Source organism: Petaurus breviceps, unplaced genomic scaffold (assembly GCF_028583685.1).
Source record: "Petaurus breviceps papuanus isolate PSGF00001 unplaced genomic scaffold, PetGlider_PUasm1.0 174, whole genome shotgun sequence".
NCBI classification, from domain to species: domain Eukaryota; kingdom Metazoa; phylum Chordata; class Mammalia; order Diprotodontia; family Petauridae; genus Petaurus; species Petaurus breviceps.
Genome location: NW_027185761.1, coordinates 3,585,431 through 3,601,363, shown reverse-complemented (window position 1 = coordinate 3,601,363; position 15,933 = coordinate 3,585,431). Strand labels below are relative to the sequence as shown.

General features: G+C 37.6%; 1 protein-coding gene and 1 long non-coding RNA gene across 14 annotated transcripts in view; both read left to right on the top strand.

Annotated features, from left to right (window-relative positions):
• COBL (cordon-bleu WH2 repeat protein) overlaps positions 1–15,933 on the top strand; it is a 371,034-nt gene that overhangs the window by 208,458 nt on the left and 146,643 nt on the right. For all 13 annotated transcript variants that reach the window (XM_069083710.1, XM_069083720.1, XM_069083712.1 and 10 more), the window contains one exon: positions 4,972–5,184. In XM_069083710.1, the coding sequence (XP_068939811.1) occupies positions 4,972–5,184 (213 nt within the window). The remainder of the gene's footprint in view (positions 1–4,971; positions 5,185–15,933) is intronic.
• LOC138157934 (uncharacterized) overlaps positions 5,191–15,933 on the top strand; it is a 32,719-nt gene continuing 21,976 nt past the window's right edge. The window contains exon 1 of the long non-coding RNA XR_011167508.1: positions 5,191–12,951. This is a non-coding gene — a long non-coding RNA (uncharacterized lncRNA). The remainder of the gene's footprint in view (positions 12,952–15,933) is intronic.

Genomic DNA, 15,933 nt, shown 5'->3' with positions numbered 1-15,933 from the left:
TTGGTAATTGTTTGTGGAATAAACAAGTAAATAATAAATGTTCAGTGTTCCGAATTCATTGTCACTGTGTTGAGCTGTGAGTAAACCTGTGAGAGATTGATTTGCATCATGTATGAACCAGTCATTGGTCCAAGTCCACTAAGGCTCAAGAGACCAGTTCAGTTCTGGGTAGCTAATAATGGGCATGCCAGACCCTTTGACTAGAAAATAGTGTGGTTGTTCCTCAAGAGTCTGTTGTCTGGCTACTAGTTCATCTCGGTAAAACCACCACCATTAGCAGCATAAATTTTATTATTTTTGCTTTTTGGAGGGCAATTGGGGTTAAGTGACTTGCCCAAGGTCACATGGCTAGTAAGTGTTAAGTGTCTGAGGCCAAATTTGAACTCGGGTCCATCTGACTCCAAGGCCGGTGCTCTATTCATTGTGCCACCTAGTTACGCCGAAAAATATTTATTAAACATCTAATTGGGTTTGGCATTCTGGTAGCAACTTTGAATAGTACCACTGTATGTAGACCTCCTCAGTGAGTTTATACAATATAGGCATACATATAATATAGAGGATACTGTATTAAAACACCAAACCAATACAGAAGTATATAATAAGGTGTTCAGTGCTTCAGTGAATTAGTGAGCTAATTAGTATCTGTATACTCTTCATCAACGCCAATCTGAGCCTGTTCACGCCCTCTAATGTTGGATAGCTCTTATCTCTTTTGTTTTTGTTGTTCAGTGGTTTCAGTCCTGTTTGACTCTTTGTGATCCCATTTGGGGTTTTCTTGGCAGAGATATTAGAGTGGCTTATCATTTCCTTCTCCAGCTTTTATTTTATTTTTTACAGATGAGGAAACTGAGGCAAACGGGATTGTGACTTGCCCAGGGTCACACAGCTAGTATCTGAGGTCAAATTTGAATTCGGGAAGATAAGCCTTCTACTTATCATAAATACTTCATAATAAGTCCATCCAATGTCCTTGCAAAGTGAAGGGGGGGGGAAATGAATTTCATGACATCCTTAAATGAATGAAAAAATTATGTGTAGCACATTTCTCATAAATAATTCACTCATTCAGTTAGCAGTATATTTGTATAATGTTTTTATCCTTTTATTCAAGAAATAATGCTTCAACAGATCTGTGATCTTGTACTTATCACAGCCCATTCATTCCCTACTATCTTGGCAATTGTTGTCTCTGTCTTCCCATTAATCTTTCATAATGAATGTACCCAAGTATCCTAGAGATTCTTCGTTGGGTTCTGTTAATATTTTATGGTCACCACGAAACAGTCTGGCCAGACGTATCATTCTATAGATGACTGGCTTACCTTCTTTTTTGGTAAAACAATTCCTTACTGTCTCTTAACGATTCATTCATGGTTGGCAATATTCTGTGATTTCTTTATACCCATATGGACATACTACATGTCTCTCCATTGTAGTTTGCTTCATCGATCATTCTGTGGCACAGTGGCTAGAGCACTAGATCTGCAGTCCTGAAGACTCCTCTTCATGAATTCAAATGTGGCTTCAGACCCTTATTAGCGGTGAGACCCTGAGCAAGTTATTTAACCCTGTTTACCTCAGTTTCCTCATCTACAAAATGATCTGGAGAAGAAAACGTCAAACAGCTCCAGTATCTTTGCCAAGAAAACCCCAAAAATGAGGTCACGAAGAGTCAAACCTGACTGAAAAACAACTGACCGACAAAAGCAGCTTAAGATGCTTCAGAGAGTATTTTTTAGTTTCCCAAATGCAATTTAACCTTGATGTCTTTCTGTTCAGTCTTGGGTCCAGTTCATTGTCTTAATAATATTACCAATCATGAATGATTTTTATGTTAAAAAAAAGTATGTTAAGAGACAATAAGGAGTTGTTTTCCCATAAAAGAAGGCAGGCCAGTCATCTATAGAATGTCTGATTACAACTATTGAAATGCCAGTGTTAAAAAACTATTATGATTTGCATAACTTCCTGGTTTAAGGATGACTAAACTGGGTCATTGGGGTATCTAAATTTAGGGTCATTCTTGTGAGACAAATTCATAGGAGGTAATCTGTGTGACAGAATAGGCCTATGTAAATATTCAAATTGAAATGATTAATAGGGCGTATAATCATATAACATAACACAACACGGAGGCAGCATGATTTAGTGAGAAGCACTGGAGTGGACCAAGATTCCAGTCCCACCTCTGACAATACTAATTTCTCAAGTAAGTAGCTTAATTTCCTTGGGCCTCAGTTTTCTCAACTGCAGAATGGAGAGGGGTTGAACTAGCTGCCTAGGTCCTTCTAGCTCTAGATAAATAATCCTGTATCTCTTCTAGTTATTTAAAATGACCTCATTTAGTGGGACCATAATGTAATTTATACTCTAAAATGATCTTGTCTATATATACTTTTGCTTTATACATACATCTTTTGGAGTTTACACCATTACTATGTAAATGTCAGAAATGAATATAAGAAAAACACGAAAAATTGTATGATTTTGTGTTTGAAATGGAACCTGTCTATACAGAACTTGAATGTTTGAAAACATTTGTGAAATTCTTTCTAAGACGTCTAATGTAGACATTGGACGATTTTTAAAGATTGATTTCCTGTATACTACCTCAGTATGTGATCTGAAACATGTCATTTGATTCCTTTCTCCTTCAATTTATCAAAAGGAGTACAATGAAAGAACATTCAGGGAATGGTTTATTATACTGTTTTATGGTAGATGATTTTGTCATAATTTTTTATTTCCATTGAATTTGCTCAGCCCAACAGGACAGAACCGAACCCTCTACCCAGCTTCTGCTGTACTCATTCAGTCTTAGGCCATCTCTTATTGAGTGTTACAAGAGATCCCTGTCACACTTTAGCTTCAGCATGTTGGCAGTAGGATGCAACGATGCCTATTTTAGATAACGTTTTTAAGATTTGCAGGTCATTTTACGTATGTACATTCTTTCACTTGACCTTCCTAACAACCCCATGAAATAAATGGTACAGGTATTATGGCCCCCATTTTCTAGAGGAGGAAACTCGGGCTGAGAAAGGTTAAATAATTTGCCAGGGTCCCGGAGTCAGTAAGCTTTAGAGCGGGGAATTAGCTTAATCCAGATCTTCCTGGCCTTCAGTCTAGATACCCAGTTGACTCTGCCATACTTCTGCCTTCTATAAAGGGAAAGAACTGGAATTTCATGAAGGTAAAATGACAAGTGCTTTTGATCTTTGAAGAGCCCAGGGGACAATTATTAATGCTTAATTACTATGTGGGACAAAAATAATTATTTGTAGTATTAAATATATGTCAGATTAACTTTGTAACAAGTTTTATTTGATCACAGACTTAAGTCTAGCATATATATACTCATTATTTATAGCTCAATACTCATGTGATAGAGTTGTCTGTTCACAACTTTAAAAAATTGGAGAGAATATTGGGAGGCAATTTATGTACTTGGGGAAGGTGGTGATGATACCTTTCCTATTTTACTTATGATGGATCTCAAGTTATTTCTGTGTAAATTATCTCATAGAAAAGTATGCTTTGAAGCATTTTAAACTGCTGTCTGAGTTTACTATTCACTTTCTAGGGCACATCCTGGTTGACAGGTTAGTTGTTGGGGATAGTGGTGAAGGATGTCATTCATAACATTAGCCAACCATTTATACTTAAATATGCCCTATCTAGGAAGAATACACCTTAGTTAGAAGTTAAATCCAACCCATCCCCCACTCCTCTGTCATAATGATCTTCTTAAAGCATAGGTATGGCCATTTAGCCCTCCCCTTCCTCCCTCTGCCCCTCCACCTGAGAAACTATCCTATCCTAGTTTATTTAGAGTCAAATATAAAATCCTCTGCTTGGCACTCAAACCATAATCTGGCCTCCTCATACCTTTCCAGTCTTTTTTTATTCTTTCCCCCCCACATATTCTACAGTCTGGTAACACTGGCCCCCTTGCTTTATCTTGCAAAAGATATGCCATCTTCCAACTGCAAGCATTTTCACTGGCATGTGAAATCCAGACCTGGATTTCTCTGAGTCCCTATATCTACTACTACCTTCCCTGGCTTTCTTTAAATCCTAGCTAGAATCTTTCCTTATACAAGAAACCTTTATCAGACCTTAATGCTAGTGGGAAGTATTTTCCCTCTATTGATTATCTCTGAGGTTATCCTGTAGATAACCTACTTGCACACATCTCCTTCATTAGACTGTGAGCTCCTTGAAAGCAGGGACTGACTGCCTTTTACATTTCTTTATATCCTTAGGATGTACTGTGCCCGGCATACAGTATGTATTTAATTAATGCTTGTTGAATGACTGGCTACTATATGTTAGGAGGTTCTTGTGGTACAATGGGAAAAACACTAACTCAGAAACTGCAGGTCCTGGGTTTAAATTCTACTTGAGTGAAGTTAAAGAAATCATTTGATGTCCTTGGGCTTCAGTTTCCTATTAAGAAATTGAAGAGGTTGCATTAGAAGACATCTAAAATCCAGGTTTTGAACCTATGATACTAGTTGTGTGACCCCCTACCCCAGGTATGTAACTAGTGGATAGCACCAGGCCTGGAGTCAGGAAGGCTCAGCTTCCTGAGTTCAAATCCAGCCTCAGACACTTACTAGTTATGTGATCCTGGGCAAGTCACTGAACCCTGTTTACCTCAGTTCCACATCTGTAAAATGAGCTGGAGAAGGAAGTGGCAAACCTTTCCAGTATCTTTGTCAAGAAAACCCCAAATGGGGCCAAAAAGTGTCAGACATGACTGAAATGACTAAACAACAACAATGAAAATAAAACTAGGAAAAGTCCTTTGTCATATGTGAGCTACTATCATGTCACCAGAGAAGCTACAGTCTGATAAAAATAAATATTAACTAGAAACAAATAGTCTGAATTTTTAAAATGCAGCTTCCTAGAAAATAATATTTTAACTCATTTTTGGTTTCGTTTGCTTGCTTGTTTTTTCAGGGCTGCTTAACAACACCCAACTCCCCATCTGTGAATTCTCGTTCCCTTACATTGGGTCCATCCCTCTCCCTTAGCAACATCTCAGGAGTGTCATCAGACATAAAGAAGCGGAGAGCACCTCCTCCACCATCAGCAACACCATCAGTGACACCATCAGCAACACCATCGTTGCCCAGCACTGAGGCAATTGGGCAAGACAAGATGTCAGAAAAGGTAAAGAGAATATGGCTTGTTTGAAGCTAGAATTGGTGGTTCTGGAATGTCAGAAGGTCTCTGTGTGATGCTTCATCATTGCTTGTATCATGTTGTTAGGACAAGAATGCAGATTCACTCTAAATCAGAATGGATCTGGATCTTTTACTTAAGTGTTTTAATTTCTTGTGGTTTACAGCAGATTGTCTGGGTTGCTAAACCATTGCACTCCTTTATGGTAATGTAGCTTAAGCAGCCTTTACTCTTGGATTCCTCTGAATTTGCTTATTTCCATCAGCCACTACATGACACAATCCTTTTTTTTTTCCTTTTAGTGGGATTCATATGAAGGGTTAGTACTAAACCTCATTGTACAGTAATTCTACCTGTGTAAGCTCAGGCTGAATGTCACAAGTGTAGATGCACCAGGAAGTCAGCACATACATCCCAATAACTTTAAGAGCTAGACTACCTATGTGGTATTTATGCAGTAATGCTTAACTATTATGATGTGAGAAATCCATACCTTTACCATTCAAGATGTTTGAGCTGATCCTTATACTCACCTGTTGGTGACCTGCTTTACTTGTGCATATTTAAGAGTCCTGGTGCTATTTCTTTGGAATATTTGCTATAAATCTGATTTCTACACGATAAGACTTCAGAGCTAACTTGTTTGCATTAACTCCTGATAGTGAGCAGCTCTCAACGACCCTGGGCTGATATGGAATTAATCCTTATTTTCAGGTGCTCAAAATGAATGAAACTGAGAAAAGTAATTGAAAAAAGCTGATTCAGAGTCTTAAGAAATCCAAGACTATCTTTGGGAATTGAGTTTATCTGTTTACATAATGACCTTTTGTGCTGCCCAATGTTTAAAAAAAGTGGGGGGGGGGCCTCCCTTTTTATGCTCTTCAAAGGAACACAGCATCTTTGCAGGTGATTAAAACATTACGTGATGAAGGAAGCACCTGTAAGATAGACTCTTGCCCTCTGAGACAGACTTAAGCACTTTGATTCCTTCTCCCACCCCCTTTCTTTGGCTTTCTCTTCCTTCCCTACCTTCACATCGCACACGCATACTCTTTGAAACACCCAAACCCCCGAACTCCCAGTGGATAGGGAAGTCTTTCATTCTGTTCCACAATGGTGCTTTTCAAGGCTTAAAAATGTACCATGGGGGAAAAAATGCTTCAAAGAAATGTTTTTTCTAAGTCTGCCGTGTATTGTGCCACACACATCGGTCTCCAGCATTTCCTAAGAGTTGGGCAGGTTGGGGGTCAGGGCGGGTGGGACTCTTGGCTACCCAAGACAATATATGAGTCATCCAGGGGCAAGAGATCTACTTTATTATTTATTTTGAAAGCTGACTGCTTGGTGTGATGTATGTTTTAATTTTCCATTAAACCATGATACCCATAACTATTTGAATCTCAGCTTTCCACAGTGACATCTCAAAAGAAGTATGAAAAATACACTTAAATTTTCACACTAGTTGATTTATTCCTCCTTAGTTGGCTTTTTTCCACTATCCTTTATATCATCTCCTTCAGTATTCTCCAGGCTTCTCTTTACCTGTTTTATTATCATTCCCAAATTGATCTTTGAGTAAGCTAGGGACCCCTTTTGGTCACTACCTCTAGCCTATTGACTTTTAGAAATTGACCTCAAGTTTTTGGCATGATAACTTTTGGTTAGATTCAGAATTCTAGAATCAGAAGAGACCTCAGAGACCATCTAGTCTAAACTTTGTGTTACAGATAAGGAAACTGAGACCCAGGGAGGTCAAGTGACTTGACCACACAGGTAGAGCCATGATTTAAACCCAGGTCATCTGCTTTTGGATGCAGGACCCCTTCTTCTGTAATAGTTCCTTTCTTAAGCAGATAACCTCTGGCTAAATTAGAACCTTGGTATATCTCTTTGGCCCTCAACTCACTATGCAATTTCCTCATTACCCTCTTTGGATACCCCCACAAAAAACTCCCATTTTGTCCTTTGTATTGCTTGCATGCTTGACACTCAGTAGAGTTTAACTCTGTGACCCAGAGAGCTTCTTAACCTCACCCATAGGACTCTGACCCTGAAATCAAAAGGAACTCCTTGACATTCACAGCCCAAGTCTGTTTGTTATACCTCCAGTTCTTTCTCTTTTTAAGGAAAATGCCTTTTTCTTCGTGTTGAAAAAAGTTCCTCATGTTAGCTTTATTTTGCCTTCCTCATTGATGCTTCAGCTATGACATATAAAGAAACTTAGATACAGTTAATACAGTACTTTAGCAGCAATTTCGATTAAATGATAAAAAGAAAACAAAAAAGCCCGTTTTTTAGATTTTCTAAAATATCCCTGTAGTGTATCATTTTCATTCACTTTGGCTGCCTCATAACATCAGACTTCAAAGACCTTAAATGACTTCCCATGAGAGAAATCTGATGTAGGACTGAAATCCAGACTTTGTTTTGTATCATAGGACCCTGTGAGCATGCTGGTGAAGCCTATTGGCCCCTTCTCAGAATAGAGTTTACAATGCATAAAATAAAATACATAGGATTACGAAGGAAACCGTTTCTATGGAAATGAAAATTTCTGTGGAAGTTCACAGACCTGAAATTTCTTCAGAGACCCCAGATTAAGAATCCTCACACTACATATGCTGCACTGCCTCCATTCAATTTATCAGGTGTTTGTTACCTAGCTACGAAACAGAGGGAGCTAGATGGTCCAGTGGATAGAACATAGCGCTTAGAGTCAGGAAAACCTGAGTTCAAATTCTGATCCAGACTCTTACTAATTGACCTTCTCCCCAGACAACTCATTCAACTTCTCTGTGCCTGTTTCCTCATATGTCCAATGGGGATACTATTAGTACCTACCTCCCAAAACTGTTTTAAGAATCAATTGAGATAACATGTAAAGCACTTGACAAACCTAAAAGTGTGATGCGAATGCTATCTAGCTAGTTACGTAGTAGTAGAAGAAAAAAAGAAGCAATATTTATGACAGTTACTCTGACTTACTACTCTCGCATTTGTTTTTATTTGGGGAATGATGTTTCCTTTTTAACAATAACAAAATAAAGAATAGTTTTACTTCAAAGTGGGTTGTTTTAGGGTTTCTTTGTATAAGATGTGTTTCTAGAATGGGAAGCATATATATAACTACATCATTATAGTTTCATTTTCTCCAGTTTTTCAATCCTGTCTTCCTTGGTAACTGAGCAAAATCATCTACAATGAGAAACAGTACACAGTAAGTAGAATTAGTTGGGAATTCTGACTAGTGAAGAAAGTTTCTTATTAAAAAAAACTATTAGCACACACACTAGACTTATTTTCCCTGTTGCTGTGCATCCTATAAAATGGTTCTCCTTGTAGACAATAAAGGTTTTGCAAGGAGAGATTTTAACACAGATGCCACCTCTCCCATGTAACCTTCCCTCATATCCTTTCCCAACCAGGAATTATTTCTCTTTCCCCTAAATTCACGTCACCTTGTAATTTTATTAAACACTTTTGTGATTTGCATTATAGTTATTTTATGTGACTTATTTTGCCCTACTAGAATTGTCTTATTCTCCCCAGGATGGAGCCTGGTGCACTGGTAAATATTTGTTGAATAAATGACTTACTGAAGACACTTTTCTACATCCCACTTCCTAACATAGAATGCACAGCATATAGACTAGTTTAATCTGCTAGTGTTGGGAGTATAAAATGAGGAGAAATCTAAAAAACATTACTGCCATTATACTGCTACTAACATATCTTCTCTGAGATGAATGATGGATAAAACGATGGACTTGGAATCACGAAAACCTTACTTCCAATCCTGCCTAAAATACTTAGCAGATGTGTGTCTCTAGGCACACATGTGCTTTTAGCTTCAGTTTCCACATCTCAAAGAATCATAGATCCAGCACAAGGGTCCACAGAGGCTCTGAGTTCCACCACCTTGTTTTGCAGAAAGCAGGTGGAGGAGTAATGTCCAGTGGACCTGGAAAGAGAGTAAGGGTAGCTTCTGTAGGGCTGCAAAAGCACAAATGAGAGGCCTGTGTTTGTCCTAGAACTATAAGAAGCCCCTGGAGTTGGTTAATTAGGGCAGTCACATAGTCAGATTTGTGCCTAAGGTTATCTCCAATAATGAATTTCACCATTTCTGTCATTTCTTTGCATAATCTCCAGATAATCCTTCTGTAATTTCTTATGACAATGAAATAATCCTGAACTGCCATCGTAAAACCCTCCATTCCTATTTTTTTAACTCCATAAAATAGTTATTTGTTCAGTGCTTCTTTGTTAGAATTTTGTTGGTTGACTTCATGAGGATCTAGTCCATGAAGAATCTACTTAATTTTACTATTATTATTGTTATAATTAAGAATGAAGGGGTGGCTAGGTACCAGCCCTGGAGGCAGGAGTATCTGGTTCAAATCCTGAGTCCAAACACTTAACACTTACTAGCCATGTGACCTTGGACAAGTCACTTAACCCCAATTGCCCTGCCTCCCAAAAATTTTTTTTTTAAAGAATGAATAGAGTAGCCAGATTTGTCCTTATTGTGGTACAGATGAACTTACTTCAGTCTGTTTGTTTTTTCAGCATTGCTGTAAAAAAAAATAATATTCTTAAAAATATCATTTACAGGTTTCTGGGAAAAGAACCCAGAAATGTATTTTTGTTTGGTAGTGTTGGGGAAGAACGTCAGTTCTTTCTTAATAGACTTCCTTCCATAAAAAGATAAGATGTTTGTTTAGAAAACATTATTTATATGCTACTGTTGCTAACAGGCATATCCTGAAGTTTATTTTCAGTGATGTGACTAGTTGATGAGAAAATTGAAGTTCTTGGGTTTTGACTTTTAAAATAAATAATATGAAGTTTTTCTGAAAATTTTACTTAGAAATATAGGACTTGGAGGGGCAGGAATTTCAATAATTTCCTTGTGTATCACAAGTCTTCTTTTGTTCTTGCATTGTCATTTAGACATTAGCAGACCCTGAATTTTTCTTTTTGTATTTGGGATTTTTCCAAATTGATTTGGTATCATCTTATATAAACCTGCTGACAAGAGTCATTTACCAAGAAGAGAGAGGTTACCTTTCAGCTGTACAACTTGAACTTATAACCACTTTAAGGTTCACCATCCAGTAGGCTGGGCCTGAACAATGGGCGTTGTTCTAGTCCATTCAGCTGCTACGTCGGTCCATGTGACTGACACAAACATTGCAGACGAGCGATGAGTTGGGGCCAGAATTTTATAGAAGAAAGAAAATGATCTGAATTTGATCTGTGAAATTATTTAGTTAATTTCAATATTGTCAAATTGGTCCCCACAGCAAAAGTACATCTTTTAAGCAAGGGTACAAATGGGCTATAATATAGTTCAGCGAAAACCTATGCTTAAGAAATGGGATATAGAAATACCAGAAAAGAGTCTGTGAAATTCTCCACTTAGGGAGTAGTTGATTTGATAATTCTCTCCACTTGACACAGATTACAGTTGGGATCTGTCAGTGTGTTACTTAGTAGGTAAATTCTAGAAAGTTAGCTCATGCACATTGAGGTTAAGTGACTTGTCCAAGGTCATAGCCATTATCAGAAATTAAGATTTGAACCCATGTCTTTTTAACTCCCAGGCTGTTGCTACATGAAACTGTCTCTCATAATAACGGTGTTTGTGGAAATGGTGGATGATGGTAAAATCAGGGCGTGTTCATGAATGTGTATCATTCCAGAGGTTCTAGGGGCATAAGACTTGTTGGGCAAGGCCACAAGGTGATACAGTTATGTCCTTTAGTCACCCCACATCACTTCTAGGGAAAAATCAATGTAAAAGACAAAGGACTTGTACCCAGATCTCCTGGATGCCAAAGCCAGTTATCAACTGTGTGTGTGCATGTATGAATATATATGTGTATACATGTATGTATACATGTATGCATGTGTATATATATATATAATTATTCCCCATCCTTTGTCTACTCACATCACAACCAAATAAACTGAGTCCATTTCACTCACAGACACAAAATTCATGAGAAAAATACACTCTGATCTGGAAGCAATAAAACTTGTTAAAATTTTAGATTTGCCACCTAAATTTTTAGGATCAGGTACGTAATTTTTTACCAGAAACAACAAAGCAGCCCATCTCTGGTAAGAGAGGGATTGTTCTTTCCTAGTGTCCTCTAAAATTCAGACTAGTGGCAGTCATTGGATCAGTGCATAAAGAGAAAGAATTTGTGCCTATGTTGTGGGGGAAAAAGGAGATAACTAGCAGTCATTATCTCCTCCTTTCCCATTACCTTTTATTTTTTGCTGGTCAGCCACATCCAACTCTTCATGACCCCATGGATCATACTGCCCGTGAGGTTTTCTTGGCAAAAATACTGGAGTAGTTTGTCATTTTCTTCTCTGGTGGGTTAAGACAGAGGGTAAGTGACTTGCTCAGGGTCACACAGCTAGTGTCTGTGGTTGGGACTGAATTCAGGTTTCCCTGACTCTAGGTCCACTGTTCTATCCAGTGAACCACATAGGTAAATAGAGGTTAAGTGACTTCCCACAGGGTCACACAGCTAGTAAGTATCTGTGGCTAGATTTGAAGTAAGGTCTTCCTGACTCCAGGCCCAGCACTCTACCCACTGTGCCATCTGACTGCCTCTATTGCCTTTTATACATTACTATATGAAGGATTCTGGCTGGTCTTATTGCCAGAGCAAGGTTTAACAGAGAGACAACTCATCCACCATGCAGATCTCCACAGAATGTAAAATACCTCCAAGAAAGTATGAAGCATATTGCATAGGTCTTTGTGGAGCATTCACAGGAGCCCAACCCGATGATGATGATGATGATGATGATGATGATGATGATGATGATGATGATGATGATGATGATGATGATGATGATGAAGAAGAAGAAGAAGAGCTAACATTTATAGAGCGCTTACAGGGGACCAGGCACTTTGCTAAGCATTTCACAGATATCATCTTTTTCATTCTCACAACTCTGGGAAGTAGGTGCTATTATTACCCCCATTTTACAGTTGAGAACTGAGGCCGAGATTTTTTTTTAGTAGGTGTCCAAGGCCAAATTTGAATTAAATTCTTCCTGACCGCAGGCCTGACAAACTTTCCACTGAGCCGCCCGCCATGTGTAAAATAACCACATATAAGAAGATGGGGATGTACAGTTATCTCCAACTGTGGAGGGAAGACCCACATCAGTGAGATCATAGCTCCTTTGTAATATAAGTACTGATGTATTTAAGATTTGCACATGCCCTTTGGTTCTTCCAAAGGAAGGCCATGACACACACAAAGTTAAGAACCAACTCCTGATTTATAATATAGCTGAAGCTGCTTTCATGAGGTGTAAATGGTAAATGCTAGACGGATAATACAGACAATAAGCACATTGAGACTTCAGAAGAGGAAAGGATCATTTCTGGTGGGCCTTTGGCAAAAGTGGGCCTTGACCCAGGGTTTAAAGAATTAAGTAGAATTCAGATAAGTAGAAGAGAAGAAAGGAGCATTTTAGAGAGTGCTTGAGGACAGTAGTAAGCTTTATGCAAAAGAGTATTGTCATCAAGGTGGTGTGCTCCCTGGAGAGGTTAACTTGTTAACCAGCTGCTATGTACATAGGAAATTCTCATATTAATACATTTCCTCCCTCATTTCTATATATTTTGCTCTGTACCTATTTTTTTAATCACTACAAGAAATCAATTTATTGAGGCAAATTCACAGTCTTTCTCTAATTCATCTTAAGATACTCAGGAACTGAGAGGTTAAGTGATTTATCCAGAGTTACACAACTAAGATGTGTCAGAAGCGGAGTGTAAACCAGATCTTCCTGACTCTCAAGCTGACTGTCATTCATGTGTGTGTCTGTGTGTGTGCATGTGTGTGTGAAGAGATCATATATGGACCAGACCTATGATTTTATTAGTATGGGAATTTCCCAGTAAGGAAATTTCTTCAGCCAATGCAGATTGGCACCTACTCTGCAACGTTCTGGAGCACGGAGATGGGCAATGTCATTACCATGATATTACACTGGATAGGACTCTAGACTTGGACTTAGGAAGACTTGAGTTCAAATCCTGCCTCAGACACTTATAAGATATGTGATCCCTGGAAAGTAATTTAACCCACCTGTACCTCTATTTACTTAAATATAAAATGAAGAGGTTGGGTTCAATGATCTCTAAAATCCTTTCTGATGTTAAATCTATGATCCTTTGATAAATAATGTAAATCATTTCATCTTAGAATTCATGATACCTAGTAGTTATGTGCGAGGCAGAGATACATTAGAAGAACATAAATCAAACTTCCAGAAAAAAAGATGTCTCCAGTTAGATACACTTAAGAGGAAAAGAGATCAAGAGTGTTAAGATGCTCTCAGAGATACTGAATAATTTAATTCCAAAAATACAACTATAAATAAAACAGACAAGACAAGGGGATAGATCTCAGAAGACCAATCTAACACTTGAGAAAGACTGCTTAGTGAGAGGTTATATCTAAGCTTCAGCCCCCTCAGTGACCTCAAAAGAGAAAAAAAAATGAGCCAGATAAAGTAAAAATAAACTTTGAAAAATCCAAGAGGGGAAAGAAAAAAATCAGAAGGAAAACTTCACAGAAAAATCAACAAACTGAAAAAGTAAATGACCCAAAAGAGTTCACAATAGATTAAATAAGGACTGCAAAGTAAAGGAATGCATTGTACAAAAGGTCGTAGTGCAACAAGACCCACCAAATTATAATGAAATAAGAATAATTTTTAAATAGAAGGTGAAGAAGGTGGAGGTGGAGGAGGAAGAACTAGGACTTAAATAGAGCTTTAAGGTCTGCAGAATACTTGACATATTTTAATTCATGTTATTCTCATAACAGCCCTGTGAGGTAGGTTCTATTATTGTCTCCATTTTGCAGATGAGAAAACAGAGGCAATGAGAGACATTAAGTGTCTTTCTTAGGGTCACTCAACTTAGTGTCTGGAGCAGGATTTGAACTCAGGTCTTCTTGACTCCCAGGTCCTGCATTGAGCTACTTCACTGCCCCATGAGACTCTACAGAATAGTTTTTAAGATTAATACAGGAATTAAAGGAAGATACAAAAGATAGATCTTAGGATTGGAAAATAAGTTGGGGTTTTTTTGCTTTTTTTTTTTTGGAGGGGGGAAGTTAGGGCATTTGGGATTAAGTGACTTGCCCAAGGTCACATGGCTAGTTTTTTGTGTTAAGTGTATGAGGCTGGATTTGAACTCAGGTCCTCCTGACTCCAGGGCCAGTGCTATTCACTGCACTACCTAGCCACACCAGAAACTAAGTTCTTAAAGAAGAATTGAAAAGACAAACATAAGAGAGATAGTCTAAAACAAATAATGGAGAATCTATAGTAGTGGACTGTCTGAAAAAAAAATAAGAGTAGTAGATCTGTAACTCAAATGTAGACATGGAATAAAGTATTCACCGATGGATCTGTAATAACATCAACTTGAATATTCTCTTCATTGATGCAAACTACAACCTTCTCGTCTTCTGTGACTCTTGTCCTAAACCTCTCATTTGCTTGGGAGATCAACTCATTGTCTTTGAGGACAAAGAGTATCGAATAAAATCTAAAGAGCACAGAGTACAAAAATGCTTGAGATGTTAATGTATCACAGCTTCAGAAGTTGAAGACTGAAATATGGAAAGACAAATTGAGCATTATTTGGAGAGAATATGGTAAAATTAAAAACTTGGTCACATATTTAAGAAGCCATGCCAGAGAATTAACCAGAAGTATTGGAAATAGAGGATGAAATCAATATATCAGGAGTGCTTAATTTTGTGTGTGTGTTATGGACCTTTTTGGTTGTATGGAGAACTCTTTGGTCTCCTTCACACAGTGTTTTTAAATGCTTCAAATAAAATATGAAGAATTTTAAAGGAAACAAATTATATCAAAATAAAGATGCATTTTTTTCTTGCCATCCAAGTTTATGGACCCCTAGAGAACTGGTATAAATCAGTAGTATCCACAAATTAGGGACCAAGGAAACCCTCCATTTTAACCTACCCAGAAACCTTGTGGTCAAATTCTAAGACTTTACACTAAATACTAAATCTTCTATTACCCAGTAAAGATAATATGAATCATGCAAGACTAGTCCTTTTTCCTTGATAAATAAAAGAATTAAATGTGATATTTAAAGTGCCAGAGGAAATCTGTTTCTATCCAATTACATTCTGCAAAGTCGAGCTTAACTATCAATGAAAAAAAATGTATCTTTTTTTCAGAAAGGAAGGCCCTGAATCATTCTTACTGTAAAAGACAGAAATAAGCAAAGCAATTGGTATGCAAATCCATTACATAACAGAAACTTAATAAATGTAAATAATTTCATGTCTCATGAAAGGATCAAGAAGCTATTTCATGTTCACATGCTTCAAAGATGTGGGAAGGCAATTTTTTTTTAGAATTTGCATCTTGTTTTAAGGTAATTGAGAAAAGGAAGGACATTTATAGGTGAATCTCAACCAAACAAAAGTGTACTGCTTCTTTGTGTTAAATAAAAGTATTGAGAGGTTAGGGTTTTTTGGAGAAGTGGTTATGGCAAAAAACAGTTCTCCAGTAAAAAAGAAAATAAAGTAAATTGTGAAAATAATAAAAATAATCAGTACCATCTAGTTTTAAAAAGAGAAAGAGAGAGAGAGAGAGAGAGAGAGAGAGAGAGAGAGAGAGAGAGAGAGAGAGAGAGAGAGAGAGAGAGAGAGA